Source organism: Onychomys torridus, chromosome 18 (genome assembly GCF_903995425.1).
Source record: "Onychomys torridus chromosome 18, mOncTor1.1, whole genome shotgun sequence".
Taxonomy (NCBI): domain Eukaryota; kingdom Metazoa; phylum Chordata; class Mammalia; order Rodentia; family Cricetidae; genus Onychomys; species Onychomys torridus.
Window position 1 is genome coordinate 32,046,569 of NC_050460.1, and position 24,752 is coordinate 32,071,320.

General features: G+C 47.7%; 1 protein-coding gene across 1 annotated transcript; it reads left to right on the forward strand.

Moving 5' to 3' along the window:
• Window positions 1-540: 540 nt before the first annotated feature.
• Window positions 541-24,701, forward strand: Cnga3 (cyclic nucleotide gated channel subunit alpha 3). The gene is made up of 6 exons (XM_036167151.1): window positions 541-581; window positions 3,742-3,855; window positions 7,181-7,360; window positions 16,910-17,017; window positions 20,711-20,817; window positions 23,302-24,701. Exons 1-6 carry the CDS (start codon window positions 541-543, stop codon window positions 24,699-24,701), a joined length of 1,950 nt encoding a protein of 649 aa, XP_036023044.1.
• The last annotated feature ends 51 nt before the right edge of the window (window positions 24,702-24,752 follow it).

Genomic DNA, 24,752 nt, shown 5'->3' on the forward strand with positions numbered 1-24,752 from the left:
TTACCTTTGTATACATTTGGCCTTCTACGTAAGCTTCACCCCAGGACCCCAAAGGTGGACTTGGGGAGTGATCGGTCCTCTTTGTCTCTCTTCCCAATGTGGTCATATTAAATAAGTCTTTTTCTGCTTTTCACTATTAAATAATCTCTTTAATTGGCTGATTTAGAACAGATGGCTGAGGGTGGCTTGTCAGAGATGCCTGACCCTATTAACTCCAGTAACAGTTTGTTCTTGGAAGGCAGCATCACACATGAAGTTGTTGCCAGAGTTGGTATCAGGCTGTTCCCTGGCAGCCCTCTCCGTCTCCTGCCTCTCAGTTTCTTGGAAGGTTCTAGTTCCCCATTGTTTCACTAACTACCTAGTTTATCCTCGTCCATACCTCTGTCTTCCTGGGGGCTCAAATGTCACCTCAGACACTCAGTTCTGCTCTGCTCTGTCCACCTCTCTTCCATGTGCTTGGTAAGATAAGTTTCTCTGAGAAGTCATGGCAGTCATGTAGTTGACAGTGAGGATGCCTTCCCGGAAGTCTGTTGTCGGGGAATGTCACAGTGGTGTGACCATAGCGTGTGCATTATTGGCTGGTGAGGATTCCTTAGTCCTTTGTAAACTGATAGGACCACTATGGTATATATGTTCCCTTGGTGAGCTGGGCATCTTTGAAGGGTGCTATAATTAGATTTGCTACATAAATGCTCCCAGATATTTACCAAGGTTAGAGTCCAATGAAAGACATAATCAGCAGCAGAATTTCAGGCATCATGAAGCAAGGGAGGAGATGCACCCAGAAGAAAAAGCCTCCTTGGATCCCCTACATTCATATCGTAGAAGGCACTTCTCATCCTTTGGAAATAAATACGCCTTTCAGGGCTGGAGTATTGGAACAATACTTAAGTCAACATGGGGTTACACATTTTTCTTTCTTTATGGAGATCAGGACACTTAAGTTATGAGAGGGTGAGTGACCAGTCCTCAGGTTATCCAGGACAGGTGCTGGAATAAGAAATTAAGTCCAGCCTCCTGGCTTTCCACTCTGCCACCCACTCTGAAAGCAGGTGTGAGGCAGTCTGTATGCAGTGTCTCACAGCTCTGCCTCGGCCACCTCATGTATCGTAAGTTTAGTTCTTTCACTAAATATGCCAGGCAGCCTGGCACTATGCAGTGAACAGACAAGAAACTGAGTGGAAATGCTGGATGGGTTGCATGGAGCCCAGAGCTGGGAGAGCTGATGGTAGGGGTAGACACCTCCATCCTTAGAATTACCTCTGCATCTTCCAGACACACATGCCGTGACAGAGCTCTAGGCATCAGCTGCTGCCCCGCTCCCAGGGTGTGCCAACGTCTCAGGTTCAAGGACTCAAGAGAGTCATGCTATCCCCCGCCACTGCCTCCTAGACTGACCGAGGCACTGGGGGATATACCTCCCACCTTGGTTGTCTGCAGAATGTCAGGGGGGCATAGATTTGCACTACAGCAGGGCCTCTGGCTGTGTCTCTTCTGGGCATACCAGTAAGATGTGGGTTGTCTCTTAAGGGTACAGGGGGAGATTTGCACCCAGCAGTTTGAAATTAGAGCCCTACCCATGTAATGCAGCCATGTCTCTGACGGCATGTCACAAGGATCAGTCTTTAGCTATGTCCCATGAAACTTTGTTTCCATTTATGCTGTCAGTTAAAACACAAAGGGCAGATCCATGGAGTAAGTGAGGGCAGCTTTTGGAATGGGGTGGAATGCCATGAGAATCTCCCCTTTGCCATTTGGCCTTGTGACCTTGGGGAGGTTACTTGATCCCTCTGGATGTCCATCTCCTCTTCTAGCATCATTGCATGGATACATGGTTGCAGCTGATACACAGTCATCTGTCAGTCACCAGTGTGTGTCTTGTATTTGTGATCATGTTGGGAGACGACACAAGAATGATTCCTCTGATTCCCCAAACATCACAGGACTCAGATAGATGGGGAGGCCTGATACTCAACTCTAAAAACAAAAGCAAAACAACAACAACAACAAAAAGGTCAATCACACACGCGCAAGTTGAGGAAATCGGAGTCACCAGCAACTTGTGTTGTAAAACTTTGAGATTTAGCTGATAGCCACCAACAACGCATAAGCCAACACATACTTCCTGGCTTGACCCCAGTAATCACAAGGTGCTCTTGATTTCCCTGCATGGCCAAGCTAGACCTAAAGAACGTGGTCACAGTGAGTTGGCCGAGATGAGGGGAGACTTGAACCTGAGGAAGAATGAATGGGATCTGTGACCTGAACAGCCAGACATTGTACAGGTCCCCATCACTGAAGATGGCCAACACAATAGATGAGGCTGTCTAACTCTATGTGGATCCAGCAGAAAAAGTGGCCTTGCTGGGAGGAAGCTGGGAGAAGGGGGTGTGTGCTGGCTATCCAAAGACATCCTAGATAAGCTGTAGCATGGAAATGAGTCCCCCACCCCACCCCCACACACCCTATCCCTGCCCCCACACACCACATCCCTGTGGGAGGCATGCTGCTAGAAGAGACTCAACACCTGGCATCCAAGGACTCTAATCTCTCACCACAGGGAGTGAAGCTTCCCCCCAACACACACACTTAATGTTTGCATCTTACATCAACCTCCTCGTTAAGAAAGCCGATTAGTTTGGAATAGGTCACGTGACAGAATTAATTTACCTTGCTGGGTTTCCTCAAGAGTCATAAAGTGAGGTGCAGATCCCTTGGGGACACTGCCTGGCTGGCTTTTAATCAGGCTGGTCAAATTCAGCCTTAGGAGGTTTGTAAAAAGAAAAAGAAATGCACGCCTGGCCTTATTCGAGGTAGTTTATCAGACACAAGGCTTCACTACCAGCGCGGACCTGTACTGAGGTGGGGTCACCTGCCTAATCAGCACATGTGCTGTCCACCCTGAATGCACAGGTGGAGTGACTCCTCTTTCCTGCTGCATTGCTGGGGACAGAGACAGGGTTTGGCAAAGGATGAGTGAATTTGTTTCTGAAAACACTGCTCAAATGATTTTAACTGTGCTTAGAGGGGTAGACCAAGTCCATGCAATGATCCAGAGTAGTAGGAAGGCAGCCAGACAAGAACATAACTGTCCAGGAAGTGCATCCACAGCACAGAGGAGGAAAGGAGGCTTCTAGAAGGAGGTAGACCAGACACAGAAGCCAGTGACATATTGGAAGTAAACATCTTTGTTCTGGAAGCGTTTTGTGTGGAAACATCTGCTATGGTCTGAGATGTCAGGCACTGGGACTTCCCCTGGCCCCGACCTCTGATGGAGACCATGCTAACACTCGATGTTGGCCCCCCTGCCTTCACTTAACTCATATATGGTACTGATCAAAATCTGCTCTCCTTGGTCAGAACTGCTGTAAAGAAAGTGTCTCTTAGAGCTGACAGTATGGCTCAGTGAATAAAGGCGCTTGCTGCCAAGCCTGAGGACCTGAGTTCAATCCCTGGGATACACATGTGGAAGGAGGGAACATACTCCCATAAGTTATCCTTTGATCTCCACACTTGCATGACAGGTATGTGCACATGCACACATACACACCAAATGAATAAATGTAAAAGAAAGGGTCGTTTTCTCTCAGGAGTCAAGGTTTACGGTGGAGGGAAGTGAGGACCTGAGGCTTGAGACAGTGTCTTTCCTCCAGCTGCAGGCATCTGCTCATCTCACTCCTGACTGTCTGGGAGATGGATGAGCTGGAAATCAATTAGCATGCTGCATATTTGATTTCCTAGGTCTCACTCACCACGTGAGGAGACTTCTTCCACACTGCAGCCAGGCATCGCCATGGAGACCCAAGGACTGGCTGGACCGGCACGGAGCTTATTCACAAGCCAGGGGCCAGCCAGGTAATTGACCCTGCACAATCTTCACCTTGGGAAAAGAGAGACTGAGGTAGAGAGAATGTGGAGAGACCTCGGAAGGCATGTTAGATACGGTTGAAGATTTGCAGAACAGGGTAAGGAGCAGAGCACCCTAAAATCCATCAGTGACTAACTTCTATCCTCTTGAGTCAGATGTTCTGAGTTCAGAGAAGTGGGAGAAAAATAGTTTTAGTTTGAAGTTACTTTAATAAAAATAGCATTGAGTGTTTCTCAGTCCTGGAGAAACTCAGAACAAATCCAAAACTGGGTAGCCATGAGAGGACACTAGATGGGCACAGTGATATGCTGAGGATGGTGTTTTCTGAAATAGTTCTGGAAGGTTTCTCAGTACATCTAGACTCTGTAGCAGGCATCCTTGCAAAAAGCACCCGACAGATTAGCAAATCTCTAAGCTCTACCTCCCTCTGAGGACGTCTGTGTCTGACTTTAACAGCAGTAGCGCATGAAGAAAGTCAGTCCGCCCTTCCTTGCCTCTTCTGAAAATGCTTCCAGCGAGGCTGGCTCCATGGGAAGCTGGAGCTGTGTGGTCCCCAGCAGCCTCTTAAGGCAGGTGCTCCATGGATGCTGAGTTCATTAATTCCCCAGCAGTTTTCTTACATCAACACCATAGCCATGCCACCTATAGTGTTAGTTAAGCTGATTGTCAAGTCAACAGACAGATGAATTTATTTATCCATCTCCTTCTTTATTCATTTATTCATTTATTTATTTACTTACTGTATTTTTAATTGTAGAAAAATGTTATTCTACTCTGGAGTCTGTGTGTGTGTGTGTGTGTGTGTGAGAGAGAGAGAGAGACAGAGAGAGACAGAGACAGAGAGACAGAGACAGACAGAGACAGAGAGAGACAGAGACAGAGACAGAGACAGAGATTGGTATTATGTGTCTTTCTCAGTTACTATTCACCTTCAGTCTCTCACTGAATTTGAAGGTCACTGGCCAGTCACTGATCTCCAGAGATCTTCCTGTCTCCGTCCCTCAGTGCTGAGATAAGAGACACATACCATCCCTGCTGACTTTGCCATGGGTGTTGGGATCTGAAATCCGGGTCTTTGTGCTTGCTCAGTAAGGAATTTATTTACTAAGCCATCTCCTCAGGCTCTCTGTCTTGATTTTTAAGGAGCTGGTTGTAGCTGGGGATTGAAATGGTGTCCAGTGTTTTGTATTAATGAAACAAGTCTCTGGTTGTAACGAAGAAAGCATCTTCAAGTCAGTGCAAATGAACAGACCTCAGGTATACTAGATGGGGCATTGTTTCAGGATAGCCATGTGGTCTGTGCTTGAGATGGAGCCATGGAGGCAGAGGAGGGGGCTGGGAGGCAGCTGCCATCCCTTTCCTTGTCCTGTAGATTTTCATGGACTTTGTACCTTCTTTGACCTGCCTCCTTCCCTTCTGGCTCTCTTTGATCACACATCATCAGGCATAGGGCTGAAAATGACCTTGAGTGAAATACCCAGCTGTAGCATCATGGGGCTGTCAGTCGTGCAGAGGTAGGAATGATGGGCCAGTTGTCTGATCCTACTTGCTGGAGCTGGAGAACAGGGAACTGACCTTTCTTCTATTTCCTTAGCAGAGGGTAGGCAGGGACAGTATCCAGAGCTGAGAGCAGCCCCCATAGTCTATGCAGCCAATCTCAGCACTGTGTGAGGGTTGCTTTCTTGCTTCAATATTGCAAGAGTGTAATTAGGGTCAAGGTATTTAGCAATTCTTGACTTGGTTGCAAGTTGCTTATGGCTGATTGTATTAGGAACACCATCCATGGAGGTCTTTATAGCTATGGAGTGGAGGAAACCAGAGAGAAGCAAAATCAGAGAAACAGAGGCAAGGGGAAGGGGGGGTGCTTGAGAGATGGCTCAACATTAAGAGCACCTGCTGCTCTTACGGAGTACCCAAGTTCAGTTCCCAGCCCTCACATCAGCTGGCTCGCAATATTCTTTGGGCAGCTGCATACATAGGGTGTACATATAAGCAGGTATGTACACACACACACACACATACACACACACACACACACAGAATAAAAGCCTAAAAGCAGAGAAATGGGGTTGAGCCTATCTTTTCCTTCTCTGGAGGTAACACAGGAGGTGGGAGGGAGAGCAGGGGTAGGTTTCAAAGAATGGTCCAGCTGTGATAAGCTCTGGAGACATGGGCTGCAGTATCAGGGACTGAGCCCATAGCCAGCTCCTAGCAGGGTCTGGTATTAGGATAGGGATCAGACACATTGTAAAGGTACTTCTGTGCCAGCTCGAACAAAGTACTGGAGCTTATGGGAAAAAACTAATAGAATACACTTGCGCCAGAGGGGGTGGAGGACGTGGACTCATGCTCTATATGGATGCTTGTTCCTTTACACTTTGCTCTAAATTCATCCTTATTTGAGGATTATATTCGTTAAATTGTTCATTGTCTGAGAGAATACCTAACAAGAAGCCACCCAAGGGAAGAGGGTTTATTATGACTTACAATTCCATCACAGTGAGGGTGGCATGGGTCAGGAAGACAGCTGGCACACTGCATATGCAGTTGGGAATCAGAAAACAAAGGGAAGTGGAGCTGGGCATAAAACATCAAGGCCTGCCCCCTCAGTGACCCGCTTTTCTCCAGCAAGGCTCTGCTTGCTAGGAGTTACACAATCTTTCTAAACAATGTCAGCACCTGGAGACCACGTGTTCAAACACATGAGCCTATGGGGGACATTTCATATTTAAACCACAGGGATTATACTTTCACTGTGCCTATGCCTAGCAATATTTTTCAAAGGTTTTGTTTTTTAATTTTATGTGTATGAGTGTTTTGCCTGGCATGTACGTATCGCACCATATGAGTGTCTCGCACCCACGGAGTTCAGACGAGAGCATCAGATCCCTTAGAACTGGAATCACACATGTTGTAAGCTGTTTGGAACCAAACCCAGATTCACTTGAAGAGCAGCAGTGTTCTTAACTGATGAATTCTCATTTAGCAGCCCTAACAAGAGATCTGCTTTGGACAAAAGGAATAATGAGTAGGAATGTTTGCCGATGCCCCATTGGAGGAAGCATGGCTGTGGGAGAGTTTAAAAGGCAAAGCCATAATAAAGAGACAGCGTCATTTATCAGTGAGACTCTGCCCCACACTGGAGAGGAAAAGGAAGAGGAGAAAAAGGCACAGTAAAGATAGAAGCCTGGGCCACAGGCCACCAGACTCACCTCCACTGGTCACCTCCGCTTCTTCTGGGCCCCTCAAGGCCAAGGGAGGGTCTTTTCTTGTCCTTTATTCTCTAATCACTCTTTATTCTTCCTCTTCCAGGGTATCACGACTTATCATCTCACTTCGTGCGTGGGCTGCTAGGCACTTACACCAGGAGGACCAGACACCTGATTCCTTCTTGGATCGTTTCCATGGAGCTGAGCTGAATGAGGTGTCCAGCCATGACAGCAATGCCCAGCCCAACCCAGGTGGACAGGAGCCACCAGACAGAGGGAAAGGGTAAGAAACAGAAAAGGGAAGAGGTCCATCTGCATACCAGCTGGACACCAGCTGCACATCACCTGCATACCAGCTGGACACCAGCTGCACATCACCTGCATACCAGCTGGACACCAGCTGCACATCACCTGCATACCAGCTGGACACCAGCTGCACATCACCTGCATACCAGCTGGACACCAGCTGCACATCACCTGCATACCAGCTGGACACCAGCTGCACATCACCTGCATACCAGCTGGACACCAGCTGCACATCACCTGCATACCAGCTGGACACCAGCTGCACATCACCTGCATACCAGCTGGACACCAGCTGCACATCACCTGCATACCAGCTGAGACAGCTGAGAAGCATATAGATCCAGCTTAGATGCCCTAAGGAGACCCCAATCACCATCCCTATGAGCCACTTCTTGAAGGAAGCCTATGTCCTTCAGGGAATACTACATGCTCTAACATTCCCCACCCAGAGTCCAGGAAGCCCTTGACCAGAGTTCCTAGCCTCATTTAAACCTGACCCCATCCTGCATAAAGCTCTCCAAACTCATCAGGAGTTTCTGACCTTAACCATCTCTCTCTACAAGGACCCTCATCTTGCTCAAATGCAGGGCTCAAGGGGGCTACATATGTAGAGGTGCATGCATTTGCCCAGAAAGAAGGTCTATAGGTTGGTGTGATCTACAAGAAGAATCACTCATGTCAGCTCAAGAAGTACTAGGTGGGGAGTGAGGGTAAGCACAGAGGAAGGAGAAGATGGAGAGATTTTTGCTTCTGGTAGGAGTGTCTGTGGAGCCAAGGCTCCTGGGTACCTACTTGCATGACCCAAACTCCCCTCCCCCAGGGAGCTGCAATTGTGCTCTTGGGTAGCACTTGCCTCTCTGCCCCTACTAACACACAGGAATCATTGCCTCTCTTATTTGTGAGAAGTATATCTATGTGGCTTATCACATCAAGGCCTTATATAGCCCACATCAACTCACTAATCACTGAGCATCCAAAGATCTCTATAGGATGTTCATGTCAGTCTGGAAGAGAAGAAAGGTTGGACCTGGAGGGGAAGCTGACCTCCCAAGGCTCATGAGCAGTTGGATTCTTGCCCAGAACCTGCTTTCTCTTCTGTCAGACTCCTCTGAGTAACATTGAATTTAGTGAGATGTGAGCATGGATGTTGGAGAATGAATGGTCCTTGTATGGTTTGCTAAAGACACCACCATCTGTTTTTGTGCTGATGAGGAGAAAGGCTCAAGTGTGGGGCTTCTAAGAAAACATACAAAGCCCCCAAATAGAGACAACAATGAGATGTCAGGAGAAACCTCATGGATCTTTCTGGAACCTCCATTATAGTTCCATGTTTGTATATGAGGGAGACATCTTAATACTGTAAAACATGCAGTAGATTATGGACTACAAAACCATTCTAGAACAAGAGTACAAGGGCCTGGGAGGTAGCTCTGCCAATCAAGTTCTTGCTTTGCAAACTTGAGGACCTGAGTTCAGAATGTGTGTTTTTAAAAAGCCAAGAGCCTAATGGTGGGGAGGCAGAGACAGGTGAATCCTTGGGGCTTACTGGCTGGCCAGCTTAACTTAATGAGTTCCAGGTTGGTAAGAGACCATGTCTTACAAAAGGTAGATAGGGCTAGAGTAGATGGTTCAGTGGTAAAGAACACTGACTGCTGTTTCGGGGGACTTGGGTTTGATTCCCGGCACCCACATGGTGGTGCACATGGTATACAGATATACACGCAGGCAAAACACCTGCACATATAAATAAAAACAACAAAGGAAACAAAAAAAATCATGGTATGTGGTACTTGAGAAATGACACGGAGGTTGTCTTCTGACTTTAACATATGCGTGCATGTGCACATGTGCATACATACACACACATACACACACACACACATATCGTACAAGTGTTCAAGGACTTCTCCTGGCAAGTGATTCTGCGGTAAACCCAGATTCAGTCTTCTGTACTGAAGAAAGCTGTCTTCAGTGTTCTATTGCTATGAAGAGCCACCATGACCAGGGCAACTCATTTAATTGGGGGCTTGGTTGCAATTTCAGAGGATTAGTCTATTAACATCATGGTGGGGAGCATGGAGGCAGGCAGGTGTGGTGCTGGAGAAGTAGTTGAGAGCTACATCCTGATCCATAGCCGGAAAGAGAGACTCTGGGCCTGGCATGAGTTTTTGAAACCTCAAAGCCCACCCCTAGTGATACACTTTCTCCAACAAGGCCACACCTCCTTTTAATTAATTAAATTTTTAAAAATTAATTTTTAATTAATTAAATTTTTAAAAAATAATTAATTTAATTTAATTAATCCTACTAATCCTATAAAAGAGTTCCATTTCTCAAATATATGAGCTTCTGAGGACCATTCTTATTCAAACCATCACAAAAGGTGTCAAGGTCCCTGGCTGAGGTTCAAGGGCCCACTGGAGAGGCATGTTCACGTGTGAGGTTCCACACAGGCTGCAGCCACAAACCCTTGTGGGTCCTGGGTACTGGCTAGGATATGAGCAGAACAGCCTTTGGAGACCTGATGGAATGTAGGGAGACAGAGAAACAGGAGAGATGACAAACGAGTCAGGAAGAAGAGGCCTGAGGCATGGGGAGGTTTCCTTTGGGAAGGGCAGGGCCTCACACTCTGCCCTTCCCTTTCAAGCCTCAAATTCTATATTGTTGAGGACGACTTTCAGTTTCTGATCCTCCTGCCTCCACCTGCACGGTGTTGGGGTTTCCAGGGTGCATGGCCACACTGGGTTCTTGCAGTGCTGAAGAGCAAACTCAGGGCTTTGTGGATGTTCAGCAAACACTCAATAAACTGAGCTACACCCCAACCCAGAAAAGAAATACTAGCCTTCTTTTTGTCCCTGAGCAGGATGGTGAGCTGGGTACCACAGCAGGCCCAGAGAAGGACACAGTGGGACCACTATGCCCTCTGCACCTGCTTGCTATTCAGGTGAAGGAAGTCTGGAACTTCCTACAGCTATCTGGACTGGCTCAATTTCTTTTGAGTAAATGAAGACTTCCTTGGCAATCTGATTAAATTATCTTCCGACAACCTTTGACTAATGGAGATGGATGCTATACTCAATACACAATCCCAGTGTGACCAAATAAGTGGAGGACTGGGTGAGAACCACTTAGGGCTAGACCAGAGATACCCAGCCACTCACCAGAAGGCTCAGAGTGGCAGCTGAATGTGATGATGCAGGGTGGGGGGCTTCATGGAGGAGGAGGGTTTTGAATTTTTGGAGGCCAAGTCCCAACAGCAAAGCAAAATATCTACTGAGATACTGCTTCCACTTGGTTCTAGCACTGTGGAAGTAGGGCCACTGTACCCCAGGAGCTGGGTGTCCTCCCCACCATCTTCCAGGGATTCCAAGTCATTGAGGAATGTTTAGATGAGTAGAACAACCCAGAAACAAGCAACTGCGGCCACATCTTCAATGGGGAGAGACAGTCTCTGGCAAAGATAGCCGGAATAGCATGAAAGAAGCACACTTAGGTGGGTGAGGCATCACCAGCCACTGGCTATTTATATGGTCTCCTATAAGCCATCTACTGCTGACAGGCAAGGTACCCTTTTGGCTCTGTGAGACCACCTGGCTTTCTTACCTCTGGTGTTAAAACCTTGTCCTGGCAGCAGTCACTTGAGGATAACACCGTGGGGTGCTGGGACAGGGAGTATCTAATATGCGTCAAACCAAGCCCTGTCTTCTACCACATTCCTGGGTAGTTCACACACAGGAACCAGAGGCCTGAAGCTGTGACGTTCCTGACGGGGTTGGGAGCAGAGGGGGCATAAGCCTAAGCATGCAGATGTTTGCCGTTGGTTGGTTCTGGCCTGCTGATTGGAAGAGAGAAGTTACTGTGACTAAATTTTCAAGAAACAGCACCCTGGAAAGCCAAATCTGGTCTGAGCAGGTGAGAATAGCAAGTAGCTGCTCCTTGGGAAGTGTGCTCCTTGGATAGTGTGCTCCCTCCTCCCACAATGTAGAAGGTTCCAGAATCCATTCACCTGAGAAGCATGAAGTACAGAGGGCAGAGGTCCCCCTGAGTCCTGTAGTGATAAAGGCTCACTATCCTGCTCAGGGTCAAGTTAAAAAAAATATAGTGGAATTTGAGCTCGGAAACTGGATGGGATTCAAACCATTAATCCTGTTTACCCAGAAGCCTGGATTTAGCCATGTGCTTCTTCTCTCGTCCCCCAAGCCTTTTCCTAGACTTAAGTACACACACACACAGAGACACACACACACACACAGACATATATATATACACACACAGAGAGATACACACACAGATACACACACACAGATACACATACACAGACATACACACACAGATACATAGACATACACACACAGATACACACACACACACACACAGACATATACACACACAGAGACACACACACACACACAGACACACACAGAGAGATACACACACACAGATACACACACACAGACATACACACACAGAGATACACAGAGACACACACACACACACAGACATATATACACACAGAGAGATACACACACAGATACACACACACAGACATACACACACAGAGATACACAGACACACACACACACACACAGACACACACACACACACACACACACAATCACTTTGTCCCTGACAATAACAATACCCTGTGAGCAGAAAGCTGTGAACAGAAAGGCTGGGGGAAAGTGGCTGGAGTTGCTGGCAGTCACCTCAGGCAAAACGGACCTGAGTCATTGAAACCATTCCAGTCCCTGTGCTGCTGTGGTCCCTCTGCCTCCCTGCAGGGCCTGACCGTGGCCAGAAATGATGCTAACACTTGCAACCACTAGCAGGAGGTCCTCAACCATTGGGTAGCAGGAGGAGTGAGTACCCAAGCCCCAGCCAGGCATACTGGCTTTCACTTTCCCCAATCCTAGGAGCCACCCCACCCCACCACCCCTACTACTACACCCACCACCCCACCACCCCACCACCCCACCACCCACCACCCCACCACCCCACCACCCCACCACCACCCCCCCACCCCACCACCCCACCACCCCACCACCCCACCATCCCACCACCCCACCACTCTACCACCCCACCACCCCACCACCCTACCACCCTACCACCCCACTACCCCACTACCCCAAAACCCCACCACCCTACCACCCACTACCCCACCACCCCACACTCCACCACCCCACCACCCCTCCTACTACCCCCACCACCCCACTACCCCACCACCCCACTACCCCACTACTCCACCACCCCACTACCCCACCACCCCACCACCCCACCACCCCACCACCCCACCACCCTACCACCCCACTACCCCCACCCCCCACCCTACCACCCTACCACCCCACTACCCCACCACCCTACCACCCACCACCCCACCACCCCACCACCCTACCACCCTACCACCCCACCACCCCACTACCCCACCACCCCACCACCCCACCACCCCACCACCCACCACCCCACCACCCCACCACCCCACCACCCCACCACCCCACCACCCCACCACCCCACCACCCCACCACTCCACCACCCCACCACCCCACCACCCCACCACACCACTCCTGCATAGAACCTGACTTTGCCTCTCTCTTCTACTCCTGCTTACCACCTTCTCCAAACCCTGGAAAACCATCCTAGAATCCTTCCTTTGGTTGGAAATCCATCCTCAGGGGCAGAGGGGTAGAAGAGACAAGTCTGAATGACTTCTCTGAGGGACTCTTACTACTTCTTGTTCTTTGTTTTTCTCATCTAGAAAGCCAAGGGCTTTCCGGAGATAAATCCTTTCAGCTTTATTACCCTCCACCACTCCATATTCAAGGGTGCAAACTTGGAATTCCCTTGCAGAGCAGTGGGTGGTCTCCTTGGCTGTAAGCATGCATTTCCCAGGCTACAACCTCAAGGTCCTGGGAACTAGGGAGATGCCCCTGTTTTCCAGCCCATCTGAGCTAATCTTGAGGGAACCATCAGAGCAACCTAAGGAGAAAATTTGCTCCCTTGGCTGACTAGCCTCTTGAAAGGGTGACCTGCTGTGACTAGGTTCCTTCACAGATCCTGAGCTGGCAGATAAGTTCAGTGTGTGAATATCACAATGCCACACGAGGGCCATGGTACTGTGTGAGTGAGAGTGAGTTCACCCATGAGCAACAGTGGGCATGCATGAACACACAGGTCTGTGGCTTCTGCCTCTTAGGAATGCCCTCACTGAAGATAGGAATGGGGAGGGGCAGGGGGGGAATCTGCATCAACATCAAAAAGAAATGCCAATCCTTTGACTTGCCATTGACAAAGGGCCAGAGCTTGGTACTTATTTCTTCCCGCTTTGTTCTTTGAGTAGGACTTCAATTCCTCCTCACCACAGATGACAGTTCTCTCTGGGCCTCTTTCTTCATGTCTCCTGCCCATTTCTAGAATGTTCATTTGATCCCTAAATATGGTAAGTTCTCCCTTTGGGATCAAATTGCTCTCAGCTCAAACCAGCAGTATTTTACAAGTCTATATATGATTTGGGGCAGTGATTGGTAGATCTAGGTGCTCAGCCGGATGGCCCTGGGCTAGGTCCTCAACCATTGGGTAGCAGGGGCTTTGAAAAGCCGAAAGAGCCTCAAACAGAGCCTCAAAGCCTGACCAAAGAAAGCTGAGGCGCTGTGCTGCATCAAGTGAGCCCAATAAGCTTGTGGGCAGTGCCCTCTGCTGGTGACACGCATTAAAACGCCAGTGGTCAAAAACATTCCAATAGATCTAAGGGAGAATTGTCTCTTGTGCTTCTTGATTAACAAATTGAAGAACTCTTTGTTCTTATCCACTATCAAAAGAGAAGATTATTCTTAATATCTCAATTCTGTTTCATCCACAATCCTGAAATTAGGTAGCCCCCAAACCAAACAGGATCTTGGAGCTGTAGCCTGTAACAGTTGGGTAGCATTTTATGGCCAGGCATGAGATACAATGGCAACTCAGTGGGCTGGAGGTTGGCATTTGGTCCTGTTTGAGTCAGGTGGTCATGTGTAATTTGATCAATGAAATTTTCTGTGACTCCGTCTATGAAAGCAGGTTATAGAACTTCTTTGTGAAGGCATCCTCAAGCTTAAGTTGATTTAAAAACTTAAAAAAAAAAAATGGAAATGGTACCAGAAACCAAGAAATGGCACAGTTGCTCTTGCTTCAGTGGCTTTTTCTTTTTGCTCTTCTTAATAAGCCTAGACCTACCAGCCTACGGATGGTGCCACCCACAGTGGGCTGGCTCCCCCCACCCCCTGTATCAATCCTTAATTAAAACAATGCCTTACAGATGTGGCCACAGGCCAACCTGATCTGGGCAATCCATCAATCCTGCCTTTCTTATACATCAGGCACATCAGCTTAGGGATGGTGCTGCCCACAGTGGGCTGTGTCCTGGCACATCCGTCATCAGTCAAGACAATTTCTCATAGATGTGGCAGCAGGTCTGAATACCCCAATTCAGACTCCCTCAAATTACTCTGGGCTATCAAGTTAACAGGTAAACCTGACTAGGGCAACAGGGTCCAACGATTTGAACTGTAGACACTATTTTTTTCTTCTTTCTCTTCCTCCTTTTCCTTGCATGTGTATATGTATGTCTGTGTCTGTGTGGGTGCACACAAAAGTGCATGCGGAGACCTGAAATTGAGTCAGGTGCTTTCTTCCATCACTCTTCACCGTATTTTCTGAAGTAGGGCCTCTCACTGAACCCAGAGCTCACCAATTCTAAACCAGCTTGCCCCAGGCATGCTCTGTCTCTACCTCACAGATGCTGGCATTACAGGTAGTCACCACGTCTTCCCAGCTACTACATGGTTCTAGGTATCCAAACTCTGGTCTCTACGCTTATGCAGCAAGTACTTGGCCCAGTCAGCCAGCTCCACAGCCCTGCCGCAGTACCGTAAAGTTAGGAATAGCCATGCATTGCTGTCAGCAAGAACACAGGAACTGCAGACCTACAGGTGCAGGGAACTGAGTCCTGCCAACACTAAAAACAAGCAGGAAGCAGAAAAAATGGCTCCTCTAAAACCTCCAGAAAAGACCAAAGCTCTGTTTGGTTTTTCTCTGGTGAGACCCATTCTTAACTTTCTGTCTAGAGATCTGCAAGATAAGAGAATCATCTTTTAAACTACATGTTCTGCTAGCACTGTATACAAAACAAATTCAACTATTATTTAAAACTCCTTAATGGTCTGCTTTTCTTGGTTTGGTTTGGTCTGGCTTGCCAGACAGTGTCCTAATTAGCTTCAGCTGTCAACTTGTCACAGCCCCAGAGTCAGCTGAGAGAGTCAGACCTGGGGAATTGCTTAGATTAACTAGCCTTGCTGCCACATCTGTGAGGGATTGTCTTTATTGATGACTGATGCGCGAGGATCCAGCCCGCTGTGGGCAGCACTATCCCTATGCTGGTGGCCCTGGGTGTTTGAGAAAGCTAGGAGAGAGAGAGAGAGAGAGAGAGAGAGAGAGAGAGAGAGAGAGAGAGAGAGAGAGAGAGCGCTGCCTTCCTATGGTTTCTGCTCCAGGTTTCTGCCCTGCCCTGGAAGTTTAAGATGAAATAAACCTTTTTTTTTTCCTCCAAATTGCTTTAGGTCATGGTATTTATCACAGCAACAGAAAGCACTAGAATAGACAGGATGACCTGTATAGTGAAGGCTGGTCTTTATCCTAATCCTCCTGCCTCAGCCTCTCAAGTGCTGAGGTCACAGGCAGGTACCTCCATACATGACCACTGCAGTTAGCTTTTTGACAGCACCTACTCAGCCAGTTGGCATGATGTGTGATTTAAAAACCCTGCATGACATTTCTACCTTTTATGTGAATTTCAGTTTATAACCCATTGCTTCAAAATCTCTCTGGCCTCAGGCTGTATGTAACTTTCCAGGGGCTAGTGAAAGTGGATGATTAATAGTAAAACATTAGCCTGAGCCACTAATTCACTAATTTCTCAACACTTTAATGGAGAGTTTTACCTCAGACATCTAGAAAATAATATAATCATAATGAAATCAGTGACTCCATCTTATCACAAACGCAGTGAGAGGTGGAGAGGGACCCAGGACGCTCTCCAGAGCCTCCAAGTTCAGTCTTGTAGAACTGTCTCAGAGACACTGGGTGCTTTCCACACGCACTTCCAGCCTGAGTTATGCAGAAGGCATGGGCGATCCCTGGGAACTGGCATCGCCACAAAGCTCTGCCCGAGTCAATTGCTCCTTCACCGGCACTCAACCGAATTGCCATGCTGCCTCTTCCTTCCCGGATGAATCCTGAAGGACAAGAATGATGCCACGGGGCATTTGGAAACATCATCATCAAGATTTTACAGTCAATTATGGAGATTGGGACCTCCAAGTCCAGCCTGGCTCCCAGCCTGTCTTCCCCAAAGAGGCATCCCATATGACCCCCTTGGAACTGAGAAGATCCTGTTGTGACCTCCACTTCTTCAACCTCAATCTAAAATTGCTCTCAGGTCACCTTTGGATCCCCCCAAAGGCTTTCCCCACATAGCACTGTATGTCTGTGTTTCCAGAGGGAAGAAGGATGCCATTGTGGTGGACCCTTCTAGCAACATCTATTACCGCTGGCTGACCATCATTGCCCTTCCGGTCTTCTACAACTGGTGTCTACTTGTGTGCAGGTAGGAGCAGGGACATCATTCTAGGAGGCCAGGGTGGAGGGGCAGGAGGGGAGAGGGTAGCCAGGCCTAGGAGATGGAGTGCTGAGTCCCACCTGAGGGAGTTTCTCTCCTCTCAGCCACCATGCCGCTCTGTTGCCATAAGTTGGTGGTCCTCAACCTTCCTAACACTGTGACCCTTTAACACAGTTTCCCATGTTGTGATGACCCCTCCCAACCATACAATTACTTTGTTGATATTTCATAACTGTAATTTTGCTACTGCTATGAATCATAATGTAAATTCATTGGATATGCAGAATATTTGATATGTGACCCCTGTGGGAGTTGTGACCCACAGGTTCTCTCCATCAGTAAAAATTGTATCATTTCTCAGAGGATTCTGAAGGTGCTCTGAACCACGGGTGGGCAGGGGCCTGAGCTTAAGACGGATGTTGAGGGTTCTGGCACTCGGAAATCTGCATTTGGGTTGGACGAGGAAGGGGCAAGGGCGAGGTCACTGTTCTGAAGGGATTAGGGAAGCATTTTAAGTGACCTTGCTACCGAGTAAGCATTCAGTGAAGGTGCAGCGGGGAGTGGGGCTCTCTGGGGGTCAGTTCTGGGTTTCTGGTTTCCTAAGCACGTTGCCATGTTGGAATGAAAGCATGTTCTTCTGGGAGCAGATGTGGGCTTTGGGGGTGCTCCTAGGTAAGCATGTTAGAAGGAACTGTTGCTCTGCTGGAGAAGGTCAGAGACACTCAAAATTTCCCTGGATGAACTGGTGAAAAAAGAGAGGACACAGCAGGATCCTTGCTAGCAAGTGGGTTGGGATAGCCTGGGCTCTGTGGGTGCAGAGATTGGAGCCACAGGGCCGAGCTGTAACTTTCTTTTCTTTTCTTTTCTTTTCTTTTCTTTTCTTTTCTTTTCTTTTCTTCTTTTCTTTTCTTTCTTCTTTTCTTTTCTTTTTTTCTTTCTTGCTTTCTTTCTTTCTTTCTTTCTTTCTTTCTTTCTTTCTTTCTTTCTTTCTTTCTTTCTTTGGTTTTTCGAGACAGGGTTTCTCTGTAGCTTTTGGAGGCTGTCCTGGACTAGCTCTGTAGACCAGGCTGGCCTCAAACTCACAGAGATCCGTCTGCCTCTGCCTCCCGAGTGTTGGGATTACAGGCGTGCGCCACCACTGCCCGGCTGGGCTGTAACTTTCTAGTAAGCATTTTTTTTTTTTTTTTTGGTCTGGAAAGACTGCTGCTGTGGGTATGGGGGATAGGGGGCAGCTTTTCCTAAGCAAGCCTGCAGGGCGTAGCAGCAGACAGAACCATGTAGGCCTTTGGAGCACTCATAAAAGACATTGATGGGTAAGGAAGCAGGTGAAAGGGGCTCCTTCCCTGAGCTAGTCTACAGGGTACAGGCTGCTGAGTGGATGTGAGACTCCACTGCTTCTCTCTGAAGGTAAGGGAGAGGTTTGAAGGCCTTCCTAGCAGGACCACATGACAAGGACACAGGGTTCATTGCTCCTCCTAGAGGAGGCACAGGGCTTAAGAGTAAGCCCACAAGGAAGCCAGGCAATGGCGGTTCTCTGTACTCATGAAAGTAAGCTGGGCAGGGGACAGAGCATCTCCTGTGCCAACCAGGATGCAGCTCTTTGAGGATGACTGCACCTTCTGGTTTACCATGATGCAGGGGAGTCCTCGTCTGGGAGTAGACAGTGGGCCCTGGGATGTTCCTGGGAAAGCCTGCAAGGCAGACATGGCTGCTCTGGGAGGCTGTGCAGTGACTTCTGGGACATTCCTGACCATGCTTCTCAAGTAGGTGCAGAGAAGACCATAGTACCTGTAGTTAGTCAGCTTTCCATTGATATGACCAAAGCCCCAAGGTAAACAATGTAAAAGAAAGGAAAATTATTCTGGTTCAGAGTTTCAGAGAGTTCAGACAATAGTTACTTAGTGTTGTTCTGGGCAACTGACAAAACATCATATCATCCCAGTGAAGATGTGAAAATAGAGGAAGGGACCAGGCAGAATCCCAATATTCCTTTTAAGGCAACCCCCCTTGACCTAACTTCCACCAGGCCCTACCAACTAAACATTCTATCACCCCCAGTCACGCTACAGACTGGTGACCAAGCCTTTAGCCCTTGAGCCTTTGAGGAACATTTCCCACCCAAAGCCTGACACCATACCAGTGAAGTGGAAACTTGGGGATTATGTCTCCTCCCATCTGAGGGTCTAGGAGGCTGGTGAAAAGGGAAAGGAACATGGGAGGGCCCTTCCTGGCAATGGGCAAGGTGGCAGCACTGATCTCAACATGTGATCTAGACTCTGGGAACACAGGTGTCAGCCAAGGTTCTTTTCCAAGCGTACAGAAAACTTGAATGGCTGAGCAGCCTGATGTTCTTTGGAGGTGAGGAGGAAAGCTTGGGGTGGTCAGTCTGTGTGAGAAATAGCAAACACAAGGTAAAAGGTAGAGAAATATTTACTGGCTTATTTAAGTTGGAATCTGACTCTAGAAAGGACAGGTTCTTGATCCTTTTACCCAACATTAATACCAGTTTTTTGTTTGTTTTTTATTGATAAAATGATTGCTTGCTTGCTTGCTTGATTGATTGATTGATTGAGTGAGTGAGTGAGTGAGTGGTTGATTGGTTGGTTGGTTGGGTGGGAGGGTGGTTGGTTGGGTGGGTGGGTGGGTGGGTGATTGGGTGGGTTATTGGTTAATTGGTTGGTTGGGTGGTTGGTTGGTTGGTGGGTAGTTGGGTGGTTGGGTGGGTAGGTTATTGGTTGGGTGATTGGTTGGTTGGTTGGTTGGTTTGTTGGAGTGTTTGTTTGTTTTGAGCTCTAGTACCAAACTTCACGCACACTACATACCTAACTTCCCCAGCTCTTCTTCCTAGGAGGCCAGTGACTGTGGGGACAACACAGCTTCTTTGGACCCTGGAGTGATTCCACTGCATTGTCATGGGACAGACTTTTCCTGCACACACACACACACACACACACACACACACACACACACACACACACCCACTAACTTCAGAAAGGGAGCCTATGACAGATCAAAGTAATGATTGCACAGAAGTCCAACTTGGTGAACCAATGAGTTTTATTGAGGTTACTTATGGGAGTATGGGTGAGGGATCACTTACAGGGGTAGAAATGACAGCTGCATCACCAAAACCCACCCCAGCATGGGCGACAGCTCATGAAAGCTGGGAGCACACTGCACAGCCTGCAGGCATCTCAGCAGGTTGGAGAGTCCTTTCCCAGTGTCTCTGTTGATCTGAACCTCTTCAGGCAGCTCAGCCAGTCTTTGCTTCTTCTAAGAGGTTCCACTGGCTGCTGCTTCTTCCAGGCTGCTTGACTTGTCTGAGAATTTCCCTGCATGTGGCTCTCAGCAGGCTCTACTATTTATATATGCTTTGGGGGGAGAGGTCCTAGTGAATATGGTCAGTGCTAAGGGCTTCCTGAAGCTACTTCGAGTTGTTTACTTCCTGTCTTAATGAGTTTCCATGCCGTATTTCACCTCCCTTTAGAATATCTGTTGTTTTACCTCTCTATAAAAATCTTATTTTAAGAAGATTCCTTCCAAAATTGAAGGTTTTAACCTCAGCGGAAACTGCTAGCTTGTGTGTGTAACCCTACAGGTAGAACTGCTACTGGATATAATGTATCTATTCACACTCCAAGGGAGGGAGGGGTCTGTGCATCTCATGTTTGGCTTCTTCAGGGCCTGTTTTGATGAGCTTCAGTCAGAGTATCTGATGCTGTGGCTGGTCCTGGACTACTCTGCAGATGTCCTTTATGTTGTGGACATGCTGGTTCGAGCCCGGACAGGTGAGTGTGCCCCAAGCCCAAGGACTTAACCAGGCCAAGTCACAGACCCTCAGTAGGGGAACCACAGGTTACTCAGGAAGATTCATGGTAGTGGACTGGATGTTGCCTATCTTTGACCAAGATGTGCCTGGGAGATCTGGAACCCCACCAAACATAGAGTAGGTGCTGGTATCTTGATGCTCAGTATGATAAATCCTTCAATGAGACCTGAGCAGGCATTAAGACACCTGGGTTCTGGGATCTGCTGTCCCAATGTTCTATGAGCAAGTCAAGATGATTCTTTGGACCTCATTCTTGTCACCTGTGACATAAGGCTAAGCTGCCATCACAAAAGATGTCTTCAGTACTGACTATGTGAGGTGGCACTCAGTTCAGACTGGGAATTCCTCTCCTCAGAGACATGGAAGATCCAGGAACCACTACTCTGTTGCTCTCCAAGGAGTTTTACAATTTATTTCTATTACTATTTTTAAAGATTTTATTTTATTTTTAATTAAGTGCTGTGTGTATATCTGTGAATGGGTTTGTGCACATGAGTGTAGTATCTATGGAGGCCAGAAGAAGGCATCAGACCCACCTCTACCCCCACCATGGAGCTGGAGTTACAGACATTTGTGAGTCACCAGACATGGGTGCTAGGGACTGAATTCAGGTCCTCTAAAAGAGCAGTGAGTGCTCATAACTACTATGTCATCTCTCCAGCCCCTCAAAGAACTTTTAATGGGTGAAGAACTGAAATTCAAAACAGGGCCTAGGAAGATGATGAGTTCTTCCAAACAGGCTCTGGTTGGGATTGAGACCCACCTATGCATGAGAATTGGGTCTCCTCAGCTTCCAGGGATCTTTTTCTAATGAGCACAAATACCTCACCTTGTAGAGGCCCTTCTTGTTGTGTCTAAGATTTTGAAACCAACACCCACACTCCATGCTCAAGGGAAACACACCAAATTGCAGCAGAAAATTACAATGCCCAAATCGTCCCAGCCCACCTTGTTTTCTCATTAGAAGCAATATATAAAACAAGTAACAGGGTTGTCTTCACCTTACTGATTCGGAAACCAAGGCCCTCCGTCCATATTCACACAGCAGTCAGGCCAGACTGGCAAACCCTGTTTCCAACCTCACTGGTACCCAGCATCTTAACTTGGAAGACCTCCAACACACAGTGTGAGGTTGGCATGGATGACCTCTGCTGCAGTGGCATTAGCATATATAGACACAGTGGTCTGTGAGTGGCCACTGAGATCCTGCCCTTTGTCTCACACAAGCTTCAGTGGAACATGTCCTCACTCAGAAATCAACTCTACCTCCTCTTGTACTTGGACACTGTCCTTGGCAATGCCAACTTCAGCAGGAAGTGAGGGAGGGAGAGGTCAATAAACCAGGTGGTCATGATCACTGTCCAAGAGGAAATGATCTTCAGACTTGGGAGAATCATAAAATGGTGAGGAGTCTAAAAGCCAGGATGCTACACAAGGCACTCCATAAACACAGGCACCAGTACCCAAGGTATCAAATCCTGGACCTGGAGAGCCAATTGACTGAATAGAAAATACTTGTCAAAAATTTCTGTGATGAACACTTAGAAGTTTTATTCTTCCTTGTCATTATCCCCACACAGCACAGCATGACTTCATAGCATTTATGCTGTATGTATTGGGTACTATAAGGAATCTAAGCAGGATTTTTAAATAATCAGGAGGATATGCATGGGTAATATGCAAATATAACATCATCATCTGAAAGATATTTAAGCATCCAAGGATTTTGGTTTCCTTGGGAGGAAAGAGGTTAAGGGGATCAAGGTAACCAGTCCCCTGTGGATCCAGAAGGGCAATTATTTAACAAGAATGACCCAAGGAATAAGGGGGCTGAAACTTATGTGAGTCAGCAGCAGCAACACCTTGAACTTGTAAAATTCCCTCATGGCTTCAGCTCTGGGGGATAAGCCCGGCACTATTTCACTGAACACCATTACTAGTGAGACAAGTTTGGTAGACTTTTATCTGCGTTTTTGAAGTTTGATGATTAATATTTTCAAGCATGCACAAGAAGTAGAGAAACAAGCATTAGGAATGCTTGTGTTCCCTCACCCAGTCTCAGCAGGCACACTCTAATATGTTTGTCTTTTAAGACTTAATCTTTATCCTTTGCTATCATCTAATATCCAGTCTGTTTTCAAAGTTACACAATTGATTTAGAATGTTTAAACCTGAAGAGAGAACTGGGGATATTGCTTAGTTATAGAACCCTAGCTTATACAAGGCCCTGGGCTCAATTCCCAGCAGAGAAAAAAATTAAACAGAAGAAATTAGAACATTATAGAAAACACCAGAGTGAGTTTCAGCATTAGTATTCATGTCTGATATTGTTTCTATCATATACACATCACTGTCTGTTGTGCAACCATGAGAGTAAAGATCTTTCTGTAGCCAGTTTAAGCCTCTTTGATGCCCAAGTGACCTCCCCCTTCTCCCTCCTTAGGTTTCCTTGAGCAAGGCTTAATGGTCAGGGATACCAAGAGGCTGTGGAAACATTACACAAGAACCTTGCACTTCAAGCTGGACATCCTGTCTCTCATCCCCACAGACCTGGCTTATTTAAAGTTGGGCATCAACTACCCGGAACTGAGGTTCAACCGTCTACTAAGGTTCTCTCGACTCTTTGAATTCTTTGACCGCACAGAGACAAGGACCAACTACCCCAATGTGTTCAGGATAGGGAACTTGGTTCTATACATCCTCATCATCATCCACTGGAATGCCTGCATCTACTTTGCCATTTCCAAGTTCATTGGTTTTGGAACAGACTCCTGGGTCTATCCAAACATCTCCAAGCCAGAGTATGGGCGTCTCTCCAGGAAGTACATTTACAGTCTCTACTGGTCCACCTTGACCCTGACCACCATTGGTGAGACCCCACCCCCTGTAAAAGATGAGGAGTATCTCTTTGTGGTCATAGATTTCCTGGTGGGTGTTCTGATCTTTGCCACTATAGTAGGCAACGTGGGCTCCATGATTTCCAACATGAATGCTTCAAGAGCCGAGTTCCAGGCTAAGATTGACTCCATCAAGCAGTACATGCAGTTCCGGAAGGTAACCAAGGACTTAGAGACTCGGGTTATCCGGTGGTTTGACTATCTGTGGGTCAACAGGAAGACGGTGGATGAAAAGGAAGTGCTCAAGAATCTCCCAGACAAGCTGAAGGCTGAGATCGCCATCAATGTGCACCTGGACACCCTGAAGAAAGTCCGAATCTTCCAGGACTGTGAGGCAGGGCTGTTGGTAGAGCTGGTGCTGAAGCTGCGTCCCACTGTGTTCAGCCCTGGGGATTACATATGCAGAAAGGGGGACATTGGAAGGGAGATGTACATCATCAAGGAGGGCAAGCTGGCTGTGGTGGCTGATGATGGTGTCACCCAGTTTGTGGTCCTCAGTGATGGCAGTTACTTTGGGGAGATCAGCATCTTAAACATCAAGGGGAGCAAGTCAGGGAACCGCAGGACGGCCAACATCAGGAGCATTGGCTACTCAGACCTGTTCTGCCTCTCCAAGGACGATCTGATGGAAGCCCTCACTGAATACCCAGATGCCAAGAAGGCCCTGGAGGAAAAGGGTCGGCAGATTCTGATGAAAGACAACTTAATTGATGAGGACCTGGTCAAGGCCAGGGCAGATACCAGAGACATTGAGGAGAAGGTGGAATACCTGGAGTCATCTTTGGACACCCTGCAGACAAGGTTTGCACGACTCCTGGCTGAGTACAGTGCCTCGCAGATGAAGCTGAAACAGCGCCTCAGCCAGCTGGAGAGCCAGATGAATGTGAGGGGTGGTGGCCTCTCACCTGATGGGGAGACTTCTGGGGATGCTTTAAAGACAGAGTGAGAGATGCAGGTGGCTGTCTGCCTCCTGCCTCCCAGGGCCAGGTGTTAGTGA